Here is a 17,812-nt window from a genome sequence, read left to right on the forward strand (position 1 = left end):
GAAATCAGGACATAGGAGAACTCCAGCTTTGTTCTTTTTCAAGACCGTTTTGGCTATTCTGGATCTCATACATTTCTGAGTGAATTCTAGGCCCAGCCTGTCAGTCTCTGTAAAGGAGGCAGTTGGAAATTTGGTCAGGACTGCACCAAATCTATACATCACTCTGAGTACTATGCTATTCTAAGAATCTTAAGTCTTCCAAACCACGAACATAGGATATCTTTCCATGCATAGGATTTTCTTTAATTTCTTTCAACAAAGGCTTGTACTTTTTTTTTTTTTTTTTTACAGATTTCAATTATTTACTTTAGAGAGAGGGGAAGGGAGGGAGCAAGAGGGAGAGAAACATTGAAAGCACCCGAACCGGGGATGATCTACAATGCAGACATGTGCCCTGACTAGGAATCAAACTGGTGACCTTTCAGTGTGTGGTATGAAGCCCAACCAGGCCATACCAGTTAGGGCAGCCACATCAACCATTTCTTTTTTTAAATTAAAAAAATTATTTTTAGAGAGAGGGGAGGGAAGGGAGGGAGAAAGGAAGAGAAACATCAATATGTGGTTGCCTCTCATGCGTCCTGCACTGGGGAACCTGGTTCCTCAACCCAGGCATGTGCCCTGACTGGGAATAGAACCGGTGACCATTTGCTTCATAATCCGGTGCTCAATCCACCAAGCCACACAGGCCAGGGCAATTTTATTTCTTTCCTGTCTACATGGCTTCTATTTCTTTTTCTTGCCTTAGTCTCTGACCTTTTAAAACCTATACAGTTTCTTGAGTGACTTGCCTCTTCTTCCCTCATTAGAAAAAATTTTCTGGGGGAAGCAGGTGGGGTGTAGGAGGAAGAGAGTAAATGGGGCTTTTAAAAATCAGAAGTTGCAACTGTGTGGCTTGAATTGATTTTCAGTGAGCTTCATATACTCTCAGTGGAAAGGTCTTCCTTCATTGTACCTGAGCCCAGGGATTTTCTGCGGGAAATCTCTGGAATCTTTTTCTTGGGTTTTGGACACAAGCCTGCCTGAGCCCGACATCTACCCTTCCCGAGCTATTACAGAGCCTCCAATACGATGGCCATCTTTCCTGTGCTCATCTCTTTTTCTTCTCTGGCCAATTCTTTCTTGCTGGTCAGAAGCAGAACACCAACAGTTCAGCTTCTACCCCAAAGAGACTTCGACAAATATCTTCATCACATCTGAAGCCCCCTTCCGGGCCAGTGTTGTGACCCCTGTCAGTAGAGCCCACCAAGCCCCTCCTTCCAATTGTCCTCTTCCTTGCACTCGGGCCTCTCCTAGCGATCTCCCGTGCGGAAGCAAGCATATTTTACTGACACTCAGGCTCTTTTTCCACCCCAATCCTGGAGTCCTTTTCATTACAACAGGCCACACATGTAATTTCCACACTCTTACCATGTTTTAGTGGGGCTCCTAGTTTTCCCAGTTATGGGAAAAAAGGAAGAGTAAGGTTCCATTAAAAAGGTGTGGAGTGCACACCAAAGGCCTTGCTGAGTGGCTTTACGATGAGGTAAGTTTCCCTCAGGATCAGCACAGGCTCTGTTACCAGTAACTTCTTGGGATGTGCAGAAAGCCAGGTGGATAGAATCTGTAACTATGTAGACAGGTGCAGCCCACAGCCAAGTATGAGCTTCTAGTGATCAGTGGCTACAAGCATCCAACAGAGGCACTGACCAGACTCAGAGAGAAGACAGCCACGGATGCAGGCAGGATCCAGGATGGTCAGCACCCTAGGCCAACCCTTCTGCTCCCTAGTTACGGTGCGGATCTTGAGTGTAGCTGTCCTTTTGTTTTTGTTTTTAAATATATTTATTGATTCCAGAGAGAGAGATGAAGGGAGGGAGAGAGAGAGAAACATCATTTGGTTGCCTCTTGCACATGCGCCAACCAGGGACTGAACCCCCAACTTAGGCATGTGCCTTGAGTGGGAATCGAACCTGTGACCCTTTGGTAACACTTTAACCAGCTGACCTTTTGTTTGGAGCTTTCCTCCCAGGAGCCGGATCTCTTCCTCCTAGCTCTACTCTGAAATGAAACTCAGGTCCCTGGTGCCTCACCAAATTTCCTGTCTGCCCTGACTTCCTTCTAACTTCATGGGCCTACTTCGTGCCTGCTACCCACTATCAAAGTCACTGAGGCCAGGGTAGGTCTCGAGAGCAAGTGACTTTCTGACATGGTAACTCCTCCCTCACCCTTGGGTTGCACATGGCTCAGTGCCTACTGAGAAGTGGGCCACTTGGATGGAGTCTCCAGGAGTCAGATCGCAAAAGTCTTAAAACTATGCTTAGCTATACCACAAATCCTGCCAAACTATGAAGCAGAGAGAAGAGTGAGAAATAGTATAATGAAACAGTAAACTGAAAAAAAAAAAAAAAAAAGATCAATTCATGTCCCTGTGAATTGTGTCCTCCTGTCTCAGGCTTGCTTATTATCCAGGCTATGGGAGCAGAGCGCAAGCCACCCCACATCCAGGTTGGTACAGCATCAACAAGCTCTCCCTAATCACACAGGTGTAACAAAGCCCCTGTGGCAAAGACAGACGGGAGAACTGCCCGGGGTGCTGTGAATGCCACCACTAATGTCTGAGGTTACTATAATTGTAACCATGCTACCTCCTCATCTTTTATCTGTATATTTCAAAAGGTCTACCTCCCACTCTTGTACAAATTGGTCATAACGATTCATTATTCCCTATACTTAAAAACTTGCTAGTATTATTGAGGCCTTAAATGAATTGTCATCTTTCAAGATACCAGTTACTGTAATATTTCTATGATTCATTTTGGGTGTCTGAGGTGACATATTTAATATTATTTTCAACATATTAATAAGCATCCAAAAAGCAATTTTAAAATTATTTTCTTCAGTTTTCCTTCACATTTAAGTTACTGTCTAGAGCAGCGATTTTCAACCTTTGCTATCACATGGCACACATAAACTAATTACTAAACTTTTGCAGCATGCCAGAAAACATTATCTTTTTTTGCCAGCCTGACAAAGAAAAATAGGTATAATTTCGATTCATTCACATCAGACAGCTATTATTGGGTTGACGGTCATTATTTTTTAATTTGACAGTAAGGGAAAAGAGGTCAGTGCCCCTGACTAGTCAGGTATTGCCTGTTTTAAAAATTCTCGTGGCGCACCAGGGTGCCGCAGCACACCGGGTGAAAATCACTGGTCTGGAAATATATTTCAATACAGTGTATTTGCTTTGCTAAATTCATTCATAGAGTATATGAAGGCCTGGATTGAACATATTTCCTGTAGTGACAACTTGTAGGAACTATTTAGGTCACTGTAGTGGAAAAAAGAGGCCACTATTTAATAGAAATGGCACGTATCCAAATATAGATACAGTTTTCTGAACACGTGTTGAACACCAATGATGAAGAGATTGTTATAATTTCCAAAACCCTGGACCAAAACCTTAAATGACCAGTCACTTTGTTTTAACTGACAAAGGGGGTTAATCCAGGAAAACAAGTTTCCTAACCAAAGAATGGAAAGTCTTAATATGCCAGCAGCTTTAGAAGTAAAATAACCTCTTCAAAAACCTGTGTCTATTATTTCCCATCAAAAGTTACTTCTGAGGAAGTGATATTGTTTGAAACTTAGGGCATGCACAGTAATTGTTTGCTTTTGGAGGCACAGTGGGCATGACAAATATTTTTAGTTGTCAAGGGTGAACCAGGAGGGAATGACCCGCCTAAGAAATGGAAACTAAGGAGTAGTAATATGACACTCCCCCTTAGTTCCATTGGGTGCGGTTTGCTACTTGCAGCTTACTTCCTATGGCAGGATAAAGGTGAGGCAGTTCAAGAGTTGAAAGAAGGTGGCCTTTCTAACCCTATCCCTACCACTGTGGTGGGGGTGGCCGGCCACTCAAGGGCAGAGGGCACAGGCAATACCCTCTATTGTCGCCATTCATTCATTCAATAGTTACGATCCAGGCTACAGGCTTAACTCTCCAACTATGACTCACTAGCCCATTCCGATACTCCGGCCACCACTGTCCCCATTTCCAGCCCTAGGCTTCACTAGCTCATCAAGAAGATGCTTATTATAGACTCCCTCTTCCGAGTTCCCAGGCCAGGGTGACAGGATAAAAAGCCGGTCAGACCAGTGCCTTTTCAAGAGCAAGGAAGGAAGGCTCCAAGTACGCGGAGAAGGGGTTCCGGGGACCCTCCTGCCCGCGTGAGGAGAACGGGCCCCTAATCGGGCGGCCGCGCCCTGGGGCGGGGCTGTGCTCACCACGCTCGGACCGGGAACCTGAGGTCACTTCGCTGGTAGAGGCGAAGGGGTTCAGTGAAAGAGGAAGTGGGCGCTGCAGGAAGCCCGAGGGCGGCGGGAGGCTAGAGATTACACGCATACACGTGCAGAGGACCGCCTCCACCTAGGTGGTGGGGGGCCAGGGGCCAGGCAGGGCTTAGGAGGGGCGCGGCGGGTTACCTGATGAAGGTGGTCTTGCCCGTGCTGTACTGGCCCACCAGCAGGATCATGGGCTTGTTCTCGAAGTCGGCGTCCTCCAGCGCGGGCGAGTGGAACTCGTGGAAGCGGTACGCCTCCTCCAGTGGCAGCACCTTGCGCAGGTAGAGGGAACGCAGGCCGCCCGTCACCGTTTGCACGGCGTCCGCGCCGCCCGCCCGCTCGCGCCCGCCTGCCTGCCGCCCCATCCAGCTGAACATCCTGCCGCCGCGGGTCCGCGCGTCCACCAGTCCGCGACCTGCGCTCGCACCCAACTCCAACGTTCGACCCTCCTCGGCTTGTACTGAGCTGTCCCAGCTGTGCTCTCCGCCTCGGAAGCTGGCCCCGCCTCACGCCGTTGCAACCAATCTCTAATCGCAACGTCACGAGCTCTCGTTCACTATTCAAAGGAGCTCTCTCAAGTCCTTCCTCATTGGGCCACTGCCAGCGCGTGTAGAAGTGTCAGCCAATGGAGAGGAGGTTCTTAATGAATTATTGATGACAGAGTCTGGAGGACTGGGGCTGGGAGAAGGTGTCTCTCCCGCCGGTGACGCACAACCGACATCCAAGGGATCTCTTTGGTCTCTGGGTCTCCACCTCTGGCCAGGTGGGATCGGCTTCCCGGCAAATCTGAGCTGGCAACCCCCCCCCCCAAAAAAAAACAACAAAAAAACCCCAAAACACAAAAAAACCCAAAACAAAACACCCAAACCCCCCCCACAAAAAACAAAAAGAACCCCATAAAAACCGAACCTCCGGAGGCTGCTTAGTCTCCTGGAATGTTCTCTCCTCCCCGCCCTATAGACGTCAATACTAGAGACAAAAGTTCACAAAGTTGACAGGCAGGTTCATTCTACCTGCTTGCAGGTTGTTGTTACCTTCATTTTATTCGTGGAGACTTTGACTCACGGACATAACAGACGAAACTTGAAGTAGGGGGAGTAGATTCAGTCTATGTGAGTACAAGTTTCTCATACTTCAACAAGCTGCCTCCACTAAATTCTGGATTGATCGAAGGCCCTGTGCCCTTAGCTTTCTTTATTTGACTTTCTGTAAAATTGAAGATTTAGTCATCATTCTCATTGATTACCAATTTCCACATTTGACATGTAAAAGAGTTAATGTTACCCCCCCCCCCAGCTGTCTCTTTTTCAGGCTAAAAAAACCACTTACCTAAATTGAGATTGGAAGAAAGAATCAGCCATTACTTTGGATGTCCTAGGTTACAGGGTTTGTTTGTTTAATATCTTTCAGTTGTTTTAGAGCAGTTCTCAGCTGTGGTCCACAGAGCCACCTGCATAAGAATAATCTGGGGTGCTTGTTAAAATGCAGATTTGTGGTCCTCACACCAAACTTGCTAAAATATTGAGTAGGGATGGAGCTCAACAAGGGCCCCAGGTGACTCTGATATATATCCCACATGGGGAAAATATGATGCACAACAGTACTTCTTAAACTCGATAGAAAGGCAGATTCGGATTCAGTGGTTATGGCGTTAGATCCCAAACTCCCCATTTCTAACAAGCCCCCAGGTGTTGCCAATGCTGCTTGTCCATGGACCTAGTCTGTGGTGAACACAGAACGGGACTTGGCATCAAAAGACCTGGGGTTGAACCCTGATGTCATAAATTAATGGCTATGTGACTTTAAGTGCAATGTTACTGTTCTGCCTCAGTTTCCTTGTTTGTAAAACGGAAACTCCTTTAGAGTTGTTTTGTGGATCACATATTTAGAGGAAGCTAATGATGGAAGGAAAAAGAAAGCCAAGAAAAATAAATAAATCTAGACATTGGCCTCATGTTAAAATAATACAAAGATCGAAATGTAAAAAGAAAATGAAATCTACTAGAAGAAGATACAGGTGAAGATTTATAAAAGTTTAGAAAAGACTTTCTAAACAAAACCAAAGACAGAAATTGTGAAAGAAAAGGTTGATAGATTTACCAACAAAAATGAAAAAGCTTCACTGTGTTTTAAAACATACATAAAAAACAGGGCCATATAAAAAAACTCTTACCATGTGATCCAGAAATCTTGTTTTTTGGTACTTAACCAAATACATTGAAAAGTGAATACATACAATTACTATGGAAACAGTGGGGTGGTTCCTCAAAAACTTAAAAATAGAACCACCATACGATCTAGCAATTCCACTTCGGGTATCTACCCGAAAGAACTGGAAGGAGGGTCTCTAAGAGATACTGTGCACTCATGTGCATAGCAGCGCTGTTCACCATCGTCCAGAGGTGACAGCAGCCCACGTGTCCACTGATGTATGAATGGATGAACAAAATGTGGTACCCTACTATGAAATATTGTTCAGCCTTAAAAACGTAAGGAAATCTGGTCACATGCTACAATCTAGAACCTTGAGAACATTATGTTAGGTGAAATAACCCAGTCACAAAAAGACAGATTGTGTGTGATTCCACTTACTTGAGGGACCTCAATTAGTCAAATTTGTAAAACGGAAAGTAAAATGGTTAATGCTGGGGCTGGGAGGAGTGTGAAATGGGAACTGTGTTTATGGGCACAGAGTTTCAGTTTTCAGAATGAAAAATTCTGGAGATCTGTTGCGCAACAATTCGATTACAGTTAACAGTACTGCACTACACACTTAAGAAGGATTAGGGTGGCATATTTTGTTAGGTGAGTGTATAGGCTTTTTGTGCTTTTGTAAAAAGTAGTTAAAATACCCAACGAAAAGATTAGAAGAAGAAACCCCCAAATTAGTAATGATCTCTGAGTTGGAATGATAAGCGAATTTAGTTTCCTTCTTTATGTGCTTTTGAAAATGTGAATTTTACACAATAATCATAATCTTGTTTTATAATCAGAAAAAAAATTTATGGAAGAGAAAATTTTATTGTCCTTAATCCTAAAAAAGAAGGAAGAGAAGAAGGAAGGGAGAGAGAGAGAGAGAGCTGACAGAGTCTGGCTCAGAAGATACACTGTCGTGTGTTTCCTTCCTTCTCTGTCTCACAGCCACCGTGTCAGCCTTCTTGTTCTCCTTCTGGCCTCCGTGGAGTGGGAGAGTGACTGATTCTCCCCAGGAGAGTGGTCTCGCATCCATTTGCAAGTTGTGATAGTCTTCTGGTCTTCTTTTTTCAGTCTAATCAATCTCCGTCACTTTTAAAATCTGAATTCAACTGTTTTTCAGGTTAAATCTTGTTAAAGATAGTTCCATAGAGAGTGATATTGTAGCCTGAAAATTTGTTTTATTGAATAATTCTTAAAATAAGTAACTTGGTAATAAGATTCACAACTTTCTTTGCTATATGAAAATTATAATTGTAATTCTTGAGGAAGGTTTTTTTCTACTTCTTCTTGGTGATTGGATGGTCAGGAGGTTTGCTGTAGATCATGTCTCTCATCTTACGCCGATAACTTTCAATTCCCGAGTGGTTAAAGACCTGAGAGACACGTGGTAAGGCAATTGATTAGAGGAGGTGCTTTGGCCTGGGACGAGCCCCCTTCACTCTCAGACAACTCCTTTTTCTGTGGCCACTTATCCAGGTGGCTGCTGCTGTTTGGAGATGCAACACTTAGGGCATACAGGTGGAGATATCAGGTAGGTACTTGCAGAAAGACTGCCAGTTGTCTATAAATTGTCCTTCTTCAGTAATGGAAACACATTGAAAACTAGGTAAAAACAAAGTTTGCTAGTCTCCCTGCCATTAAGTGTCATCACGAGGCCAAGTTCTGGATGCTGATATGTTACCTGAAGAATCTGTGGGACTTGCAGGATGTCTCCTTCAGAGAGAAAGGAGTTCAATCTTTCTTGCCCCTTCTTCCTTCTTGTAGTCTGGGATATAGATGTAATGGTTGGAGCTCCAGACCTCATCTTGCACCATGAGGCCGAGGACCACACAAGGGATGGTAACCAAAGAGCTGGAAGGAGCAGGATCCCTGACGAATCAAGGAAGGGCCACACCAGCCTTGGACTGCATCCCTGTGGGTTTCTTTTACATGAATGCATTTAAACCACTATTTGTCAGGTCTCTGTTCAAGGTTAAAGTAATTCCTGACTAACATGGAATTTGTTACTGGAAATGGAGTTTGCAGTAAAAAACCCAAGATGTGACATTTACTAAGTAGAAGAGGAGCAAGGTCAACTTTAAGGATTCAATGATTGCAGTATGGGATTTAAAACTCGGCTATACATTTTGTTGACATGCTCCTATCAAGAGATGGGATCTTTGTCCCCTACCTTTAAATGTAGGCTGGCTTGTGAATGCTTCTGCCAGTAGAGTACAGTGGCAGTGATGCTATGTGACCTCTGAGGCTGGGTCATAATGCTCCATGCAGCTGCCACTGTAACACTTACTTCTTGGAGCCTGAGCTGCCATTTTAGAGGACTGGCTATTCTGAGACCACCATGCTGGGGAGGCCACATGAAGGTGCTGTGGCAGACAGTCAACAAGCTCCGCCTGTCCTTCACCCTCCCCAGCCTTTCCTGCCTAGGCACCAGAGAGGTGAATGAAGTGGCCATCCTGAAGTGGGTCCTTTAGCCTCAGTTGTTCCAGACCGCAGCCATCTGAGTCCTGCCCAGCGGTTCAAGTCGTCTGAGCCGAGGGCCCACACATAGAGCAGATAAGAGCTGTCCTTGCTGCACCCTTTCAAAATTCCTGACCCACAGAACCTGTGGCCATAATCAAATGGCAGCTATTTTTTTAATGCCATTATACTTTTGAGGGTTTTGTTCCAGCTGGTAATTTATATTCTCTTGTTAGGATAAAAGTTTAGTTTTCTCCCACAGAAAAGAAGTCCAGAGCTAGGCAGACTAGGACTAGTTTGGTATCCTTAAAGTAAGCAAAATTTCAGGCCCCTTTATTCCCCCTGCTGCCAGGAATGTGGACATGATGGGTGGAGCTCCAGCAGCCATATTGAACCAGAAGGCAAACTTGAGGGTGGCAGAAGCAAGAGCTGAAAGGAGCCTGGGTCTCTGATAAGAAATAAACTCCTTCTGTCTTGTAATTTCAGATCTTTTGTGTTATGTATGTTGGAAGTAATGCTAAATGATATAGAATTTGAATACATGCATCAAGATCTTAGGAAATCAGTTTGGCTAGAGCTAAAGGTTTCAGAGTTTAAAAAATAAAAGCAGTAGCTGAAGTCCCGGGTGTGTATGAGATTGCTTTGGGAGAGTATAGAGCAAGAAGAGAGGAGAGCTAAGGAGAAAATCTCAAGGAATACCAGCCTTTAAAGGAGAACAATGGAGGTGGGGCCAGGGAAAGGGCAGGAAAGTGGGAAGAAATCCAGGACAGAAGATATCTAGCAAAACTGGTCCCTGCCTTCTAGGGCCACATTGGCAGTCCCTAATGATGCCCCTTGTGTACACAGCTGATACAGAACTTTTTCTCTGTATTGCAAGGCTCTGTTTCCATGTGCACCAACTACATGGGACCAGAAGAAAGCTCCCTAAAGTGTGGGGTCAATTGTTAATCCTTTTTATTGTCCCAGTGCCTACAGCAGTGACCGGCACATAGCGGGAAGGCAGTAAGCATTTGCAAGCAGAAGTGAATTGCACTGCTGTTGGCAGGGAAGTCACGGGAAGGGAGGGTTTTAGGAAGGAGGGAGTGGTCAGCCATGCCAGCTGCTGAGATCAAGTAAGATGAGGCCTGTAAAGGGCCAGTGCCATTTGACTCAGTGAATCTGGAAACTGGGAGGACATTGGTGACCTTGGGGAGAAGTGTCTTCATGGGGATGCAGAAGCAGAACACATCTGCTGTGGGCCAGGGTGACTGGGCTGCATGGCAGGGGGTATGCTGGCCGCCTTCCTGGGGAGGAAAAAGGAGACAGGAGGAGGCACAGTGGGGGAGACAGGATTTTTATTTAATTTTTCTGTTTAATCCTGTTACAGGCAGAGAGCAGGGGACCTGGGGAGGGACCTCCCTGTCCTCTCCAAGACACTTGCCCTTGCCCCTCTCAGGACTAATGACACTTTGTCCTTATCCCTTGTGTACCCCCTAGTCATTTTCCTGCTCTGTAATGTCACCAGCATTGTTTTAGGAGCCAAGTCACCGTTTAACTTCTCAAATCCAAACAAAAATCTCTTCATGTTTTTTCCCCTCAACCCAAATCTAAGTTCCTGGAAGGCTGTTTACTGACTGCGACCACTGGGCACCAAGTAAGTGCTTAGCTGGTGCTGGCCGCCCTTCCTTCCTCCCCACCAGCACTTCCTGAAAACCCTTGGAGCTTCAAACAACATGGGTCAGCAAGAGTGGGTGCTCCACTGGTTGCTGACAAGGCGTAATAAAAAGGGGAGCACCCCATCATGAGAAGGTAGGGACCCCTGCAGGAGAAAAGAAAGCTGTCCAAAAGAGGAGGGATGGGATGGAAATGTCCTTCTGATGCCTCTGGCAGTGGCCGGCAGGAACGAGGGCAGGAGTACGCGTGTTTTACGGCATCAGAGATGAAAGCAGATGAGTCAACAGCATTTACCCACATGGCCGTTTTATTTTGTGCTCAAATAATACAATGGTTTTAGAAATGTCACTCTACATACTTGGTTGAACCCAAGGCAGGGCTGCCCTCCCCTGACAGCAAACAGTTCTTGCTGCGTGGCTCCCTCTGATAATTGAAGGAGCCCCCGTTTGTTGCAGATGGAAGAAAAAAATGTCAAAATGGAGACAGCTTTGGTGGAGGGAAGGGGTGGCCTCCCAGGACAGCATTATCTGGATGGGGACCTGTTTTGCATGTCCAAGAGCCTATTTTATCAATGGCTCAGGGGAGCCAATTGCTTATGCTTTTCAGGCTTATGGGAAAGTATGGCATAAATCCACACCTCTCAAATTTTAATATGCACACCCATCACCTGGGGTGGGCATCTGGGCACCAGAGGGGAGGTGGGAATCTCCTTAAAAGGTAGACTGATTCAGTGCGGCTGGGGTGGGGCCTGACATTCCGGATTTCTAACCAGCTCCCCACCACACGTGGAGTAGCAAGGCTGTAAACTGGAAGCCAAATTTTCTAAACTTTGGGTACATGTCACCACTTGTCTCCTAACAACCAGAGAGCATCGTGGCCCAGAAAGAGCAACACGTCTTCCAGGTTTGCTGAGCTTCGTGCAGACCACACGCCTTTCTGGTCTCACCTTCCATGGCATGGGCATCTCAGTGGCTCAGGTGACATATCTTTAAGTTTCAGCCTGGCGAGGGACCTGCGTACTTTGATTTGATTTCTGTGTCTCAGAGCTTTCCCAGAGATTCATCTGGAAACGATCTCCAAGGATGACCTTTTCCCTCAGGGCTAACCTAGTCCTTCCTGGGTAGATCCTTCCTAGTTTCCTTGTCTCGGGGTGACTGGCCAAGAGCTGGGATGTGCTGGCCATGGTGTTTACATGAAAAATAAGAAGAATCCCATTTAGAAATAAATAATCCCATCTGGAAAACAGAAGGGAGGGTGCAAAGTGAATTGAGCAGCACCCCAGAAGCAGGTTGGTCAGTGGGTGCCAGCTTCTTGGAGTGGACGGCGCTGGGCAGCATCACCCACCTAGCGCCTGGATCCCTTCACCTTCCGAGACACCCCTGAGCAGCATCACTGTTTTTTGTTCCGTGAATCTGAGTTGCAGACTTGGGCTTTGTCTGGCATTTCATTGGAGCTGAATGCTCAGCTGGGGCTGCCTGCTCAGGGTCGAGGGGGTCAGCAGCCCTCGGGCTCTCAGTGGCTGAAACCCTGTCGCCTGTTTGGCTTTGTTGTTGAAGAGACCAGATGTCTCCAGCATTCCATCTAGATCTTCTAGTGTTGTGCTATTGATATCCTGATTCATAAAAATAAAATATAATTGCCTATAAAATTCACAAGAATATAATTGTCTTTATATTTAAAAAGTGTTTTCCCAGAGAACGCAGCAGAGTGCATTCCCCAAGGTCCTGCGTGCCAGGAGGCAGAGCGGAGCAGGAAGGGGAGGGCTCTGAGCTCTGGCTCTGAGTCTGAGGTTTCTGGGGAACCAGCCTCCTCCTCAGGCACTGCCTCTATAATCCGTACCATAGGTATGCATGGGAGCCTGTGGCTAGTGGACTCCTTTCCCTGTAGGGAAAGGATTTTTCAAATTGCAGTGGATATAAAACCCCAATCCATGCCTTGTTCTTTTCCTATGGTCTCTTTCTCTCTGTGTCTGTCTCCCTCAACTTTTTAAAATTTTCATTTTTTTGATAGAGAGCCCAGGCCAGCCTGCCTGCCCCCCTTGCCAGAGAACAGAGCTGACTGTGCAGGCTGGGCAGCCCCGAGGGGTTCCTCGCCTGGGATGGTAGAAGCAGACGCAGGATTGGCGAGGCTCCCTGGGACTGAGGGGCACTGGCTCTTCTGTAGTTTCTTCTTCTCCACTGCCATCCGCAAGGCCTGAAGGAGCTTGTCCTTGTTGTTCAGGATGTTGTACTCGCAGAGCTTCACCAACTTGTCAAAGGCATCCTCCGTGTACGTCAGCTCCTTGGTGGCGTAGGGGGTTTTGGGGCCATAAATGTTAACCTGGCCCTGCTCCAGCTCCTCAGGGCTTCGCTCCACACCTGGAGGCAGCAGAAGACCTTGCTATGGACTCTTATTACATTAGGTTGTAATGACTTGGGTCCTACCACTCCCCCTGCCCACCTCGCACACACTTGCATGAAGATGTGCACACGCACACACGCACAGGCACATGCGCGCGCACACGCACACCTCTGAGCTCCTAGGGCAGGGACCCAGCTTGCCCATCGTAGGGTTGCCCTAGCACCAGCACAGTGCCAGGAGCGTAGCGGGACGTCAGTAAATGTTGAGTGACTGAGTTTGAGAGTGGAGTTTGACACTCCCAGCACAGGGAGGTGTGGGGGTCTTTTCTTTCTTGCCAAACCAAGGTTGGCTCAGACTGGAGCTAAGCCAGGCTTCCCATTAGTGCTATTAAAAGATGGCATAAGTTAAAGACAGGAGCTCTCAGTCCAAGGCTGGTTAGTGGGCGGTGGGAACAGAGCTCAGAGGCGGCTTACCTGGCTCCTTGTACTTTTGGAAGGTGTCATTGATGAGTGGGAAGAAAAGCACAACGGGGGCATCGGGTTCCTGGGAGTTCTCCATCAGGCAGCACTCCTTGAGATTACTATTCCCCTCCTCTTGCATGTCGTATTCGGGGAAGGGGATGTTCTGCACGTTGCAGTACTCACAGGTTTGTTTCATTGGCTAGAGTATCAGAGGAGGACATGTTTGAGTATCAGGAGGGGTGGGGGTGAATAAGAAACACAGAGATCTGAGATCCGGCTTCCTAGTTTCCCCAGCTAACAACTGCTTGGCCTATTTGTGCTATTTTTAGAATGAAGTCAGGTCAGGACAAAGGGCCCGAGGCAGTAGGATTGGTGTGTGTCCAGCTGCGAGCTCCTTCCCCAGGAAGAATGGACAGAAGCCCTTTTGATGAAGCCTCACCCAAACACAGACCTGGGTTGATGTGGGTGGCTGCCTGAGGGTGACTGGAGCTGAGCCACGTACAGCCATGGCTGGCAGGCTCCCGGGGTACATGCATGGGCTTTGGAACTGACAAAGTGTCATAGGGCTGCAAAGGACTCTGAAAGGGTATTTTTATAAACGTAACAGAAAGAACACTGGACTTAGAGGGTCCGAATCCCCTTAGTCTGCCCCCTGTTTCACGCTCACTCCCTGTGTGATCTTAAGCAAGCCTCTTACCCTCTCTGTGCCTCAGTTTCCTCCGCTACAACATGGGAATAACAGCAGTCGTGCTGTCTACCTCAAAGAGCCGGTTATCATAAGGGTCCAGTGAGACCACGTGTAGGAAAGGAGTCATTATTCATCTGCAAACTTAGATCATCATCACTGTCACCCTATCACCTGTCCACGCTTTCCTTTTCCTGGCTTCAGGGTAGGACTGTATTAAAGTAGACCAAAAATCAGCTCCTTTCCCTTAAAAGGCCAGAACATTTCAAAAGTAAATAAACAAAAACCTCCGGTCCTGGTCCTTTAGTATAATTACATGAAGGGTCTTATTCCCTGGGAGAGGGGGGAAGTCTGATTATTTTGGAAACAGGACATTACAAGCTCTTGAAGTGGCATAAAACTAAAATTGACTGGACTTGATTATGGTTATTTTAAAAAACACCCTTTTTTGCAGCTGAAGAATTGCCAAATATGGCAAACACTCAGAATCAAGAATTGGAATTAGCTCAGCGAGTTCTCCCGAACCCCCAGGCCCCACTGCATGTGAAGGCCAGCTGGCTGCCCCCTAGGTTTGGATGGTTCCCCTCACCGCATGCACTGATGCTTAGAGTTTCTCTGATGCTAAATCGTGGAGCCTGTAGGGGGCGCACCTTTTCCCCAGTTTGTGGTACTCATTCAGTGGCCTGTCTCAGAAGAGAAGAACCTTTTACTGCCACACTTGCCTTTGTCTGGGACCCGGCACTATAATTGAGGTGAATGATGAGGTCGGCTTTTCTCTCCTCCCTGAGGAGGGGTGGGTAGCTGGAGTTGACGAAGAATGCGGTGTCCAGCAGACACAAGTGGTTCATGGACTGTGTCAGCTGGTTCGGGAAGCTGTCAAGCACAGTGTCTGAAATCCAAGGCTTGCAGTTACCACCACACCCTGGCGCCCTGAGCTCAGCAGGTTGTCCCAGGTGCCTGGTGAGGATGCAGTGCCCTGACCAGAGCTCATTCACCTCACCCTGGACCTCCAGCCCCCCACTTCTGTTCCAGGTGCCCAGGTGAGTCAGTGCCTCTCCGGGTGGGCTGATGAAGAAGTGCATTATCTTGGGATTTGAGCAAATCTTTTATGGAATATGCACAGAAAACTCACTTCGACTCAGCCACAGGGCTTGTGGAGTAGCAGGGGTGTATAACTATCCTATAAATTGGTACAAACTTGGAACCCAGAGCCAGTGGCCCTTGCTGCCCAGACAGTGAGGACGAGGACTATTAGGCCAGGCCCAACGAGGCACTTGCAAGCCATGGCCGATAAAATACCAAAGGTGGTGGAAAATCAACCTCAGAGCCTTAACATGGTGGGGAGGAAGCACTGAGCTGAGGATGCAAGACCAAAGTCTAAGGCTTGGCTTTTCGAGTCCCTTCTTGGGGGACCTTGAGCTGGGCCAGCCTTCCCCAACTCAAGGTGGCACCATTCACAGGAAAAGGTGCCCCCAGAGCACAACTGCAGAAAGTCCGGGCCCACATTTCCCCATCTGTAACACGGGCCAACTTCTGCCTGCCAGGATCGTTGTGCAGGTTCTGTATACAGTTGTCGAAAAGATTCAATGAACTAAATGTGTGTACTGCTGTGCCCACCCTTCAAGACTTCGCACCAGGGGAGGAGTCTGCCACACTATTTCCATGGCAGCCTCGACATCCACTTTTCTTTCCTCCACACAGAGGCAGGCTGCAAGTAGCAGCCAGGTAGGGTACCTTTCCACTTGGAGAACTGGCCATTCTGGAGGTAGTCGGTGTGCAGCTGCAGTCCCGACAGGAAGTTGTGGAACTCAGATGCAAAGGACCGATAGGTGAGGATGTGGCGGAAAGTGTTGGACAGCCATGACCCAGGGATCACCACAGAGGTGTCCAGGGCGTTGGCATCACATTTGGGGATTTCAGGAAGGAGTGGTTCATCTTCTGCAGGGGAGAGTGGGATGGAGAGCAGGTCACAAGAGTTGGGGTCCCAGACCACTGAGGGGGAGCCCTGCATGGTAGCCCAGCACCCAGGGGTGAGATATGCTGTTCACATCTTCCTTGCCTAGCTCTCAATACCCTGGCATTGGAGCAGGAGCACCCAGGTCAGAGACATAGAACAGGGCCTGGGGTGGGAGGAGGGGTGATAAGTAAGGAGGGGTTCCAAAGAGGATGGCCTAGATGAGCAACCTCTAACCATGCTCATGGACCCACACCCTCTTCAGCTGTCCTGGGCCCTGCACAGCCCTGCCACACTTGCTGCACAGTGGCTCCTCTCCCCACACCACCTAGAGTGGGGCCCCGGGGCTTGTGGCTGGGCCTTGGCACATGTGTCTGCACCTACAGTCAACCTCTCGTCTGGGCAGGGAAGACCCACTAGCCCTGGCTGCCTTCCCACGTCTGTGAGCCACAGAGGCGGTCCTGAAACACGTGGCGACTGGACTAGCCCTCAGTGTGTGACCCACCACTCTCTACCCACCCCCCATCTGAGAGCGAAAGCTGGTGTGCCACCCACCGATGTCTTGCACTTTCTCCCTTGTCCACCTGTGGAAAAACTCTTCTGAGGATCGGGCAAAATTCCAGACATCGAGCAGGTTCACAGAGAAGATACTGCTCCACAAACCTAGGGACAGGGCCAGCCGTGAGCATCTCTGTCCGAGAGCCCCCAGACCCTCCCAAACACTGGTTCTGCTTTGGCCTTGGCTGCCTCTCCACAGCAGGCTGCTCAGAGGGTGGGGTAGACTTTGATACCCCACTTCCCACGGGTGTGGCTCAACCCAGATGACTGATAGCCCCAGCTCTCGGCTCTTCTCCACCCTCCTCTCAGAGCCGGGAGAGGATGTGAAGGCATGCAAAGCACAGAACCCGCAGAGACTTAATTCTGGCAGGTGTGGGCTTCAAGCCCAAGTCCCAAAGCCGACCCTCGTATCAGTGAATACAATAGTTCAGGACAGTGCCTGGCACATGATGAGCACTTGATAAGTGTAATGCTATCTCTTACTATCATGATTTTAAAATGCAGCACTTTAATAATACTACCTGTGAAGACTTTCACATATGCTGACCCATTTGGATTCTCATCAGACAGGTTTTACTCTTAAGTCCAACTGACAAATGAGAAAACTGAGGCTCAGAGAGTTCCAGCACAAGTGTCTTAAATACAGGTCTCTGAAGATGCCCAGTAGCATAGGGGCTTAGAGGAAGGGGAGGCGCCATGGGCTGGGGGCTCTGGGCGGGCTTCACAATAGATGCAGGGCTTGATTGGGGCTTCTGGGCCCAGCTGGACCGGGATGGATGGGAAAGAGGGGGTGCATGCAAGTAGTTTAAATAAGGGCATAACTGTGGCGAGGGTGTAAAAATGGGTCTGTTTTCTGAGGTTGCCCTTTGGTAGATGAAGTTCAGACTCTGATGGGGAGAACTAAACAAATGGGCATTGTCGGCAGGCCCTGCACACGGTGCCCTGGCCGTGGAGGACCAGGGAGCACAGGGCTGGGAGCTGCGCCAGGCTTCCCAGTCACTGTCTTCACCCTGTGGTCCCCTCTGGCCTCTTTGAGGAGCTAGTCTGGCTCCTGGAAGCAGGCATGTTGCTTTGGAGCCAGAGGGGAAAAGGGTGGGAGTTCCAGAAGCTTCCATCTTAGCTTGCCATTCCCATTGTCACCTGGGACAATTCCTGGAAGAACAGAGTAAGCCTCCCTGTCATTCT

The 17,812-nt window shown here is 48.1% G+C and overlaps 2 protein-coding genes across 2 annotated transcripts in view; both read right to left on the bottom strand.

The window, feature by feature from the left end:
- Positions 1-4,815, bottom strand: part of EHD4 (EH domain containing 4) — a 69,772-nt gene extending 64,957 nt beyond the window's left edge. Inside the window, exon 1 of the mRNA XM_024567446.4 lies at positions 4,465-4,815. Coding sequence (XP_024423214.2) covers positions 4,465-4,700 — 236 coding nt within the window. The 5' untranslated portion in view covers positions 4,701-4,815. The remainder of the gene's footprint in view (positions 1-4,464) is intronic.
- Positions 4,816-10,900: 6,085 nt separating this feature from the next.
- PLA2G4E (phospholipase A2 group IVE) overlaps positions 10,901-17,812 on the bottom strand; it is a 34,159-nt gene continuing 27,247 nt past the window's right edge. Inside the window, exons 16-20 of the mRNA XM_024567931.3 lie at positions 16,625-16,732; positions 15,850-16,053; positions 14,838-15,004; positions 13,443-13,629; positions 10,901-12,986 (exon numbers count right to left, since the gene is read on the bottom strand). Coding sequence (XP_024423699.2) covers positions 12,625-12,986; positions 13,443-13,629; positions 14,838-15,004; positions 15,850-16,053; positions 16,625-16,732 — 1,028 coding nt within the window. The 3' untranslated portion in view covers positions 10,901-12,624. The remainder of the gene's footprint in view (positions 12,987-13,442; positions 13,630-14,837; positions 15,005-15,849; positions 16,054-16,624; positions 16,733-17,812) is intronic.

Source organism: Desmodus rotundus, chromosome 7 (assembly GCF_022682495.2).
Source record: "Desmodus rotundus isolate HL8 chromosome 7, HLdesRot8A.1, whole genome shotgun sequence".
Lineage (NCBI taxonomy): Eukaryota > Metazoa > Chordata > Mammalia > Chiroptera > Phyllostomidae > Desmodus > Desmodus rotundus.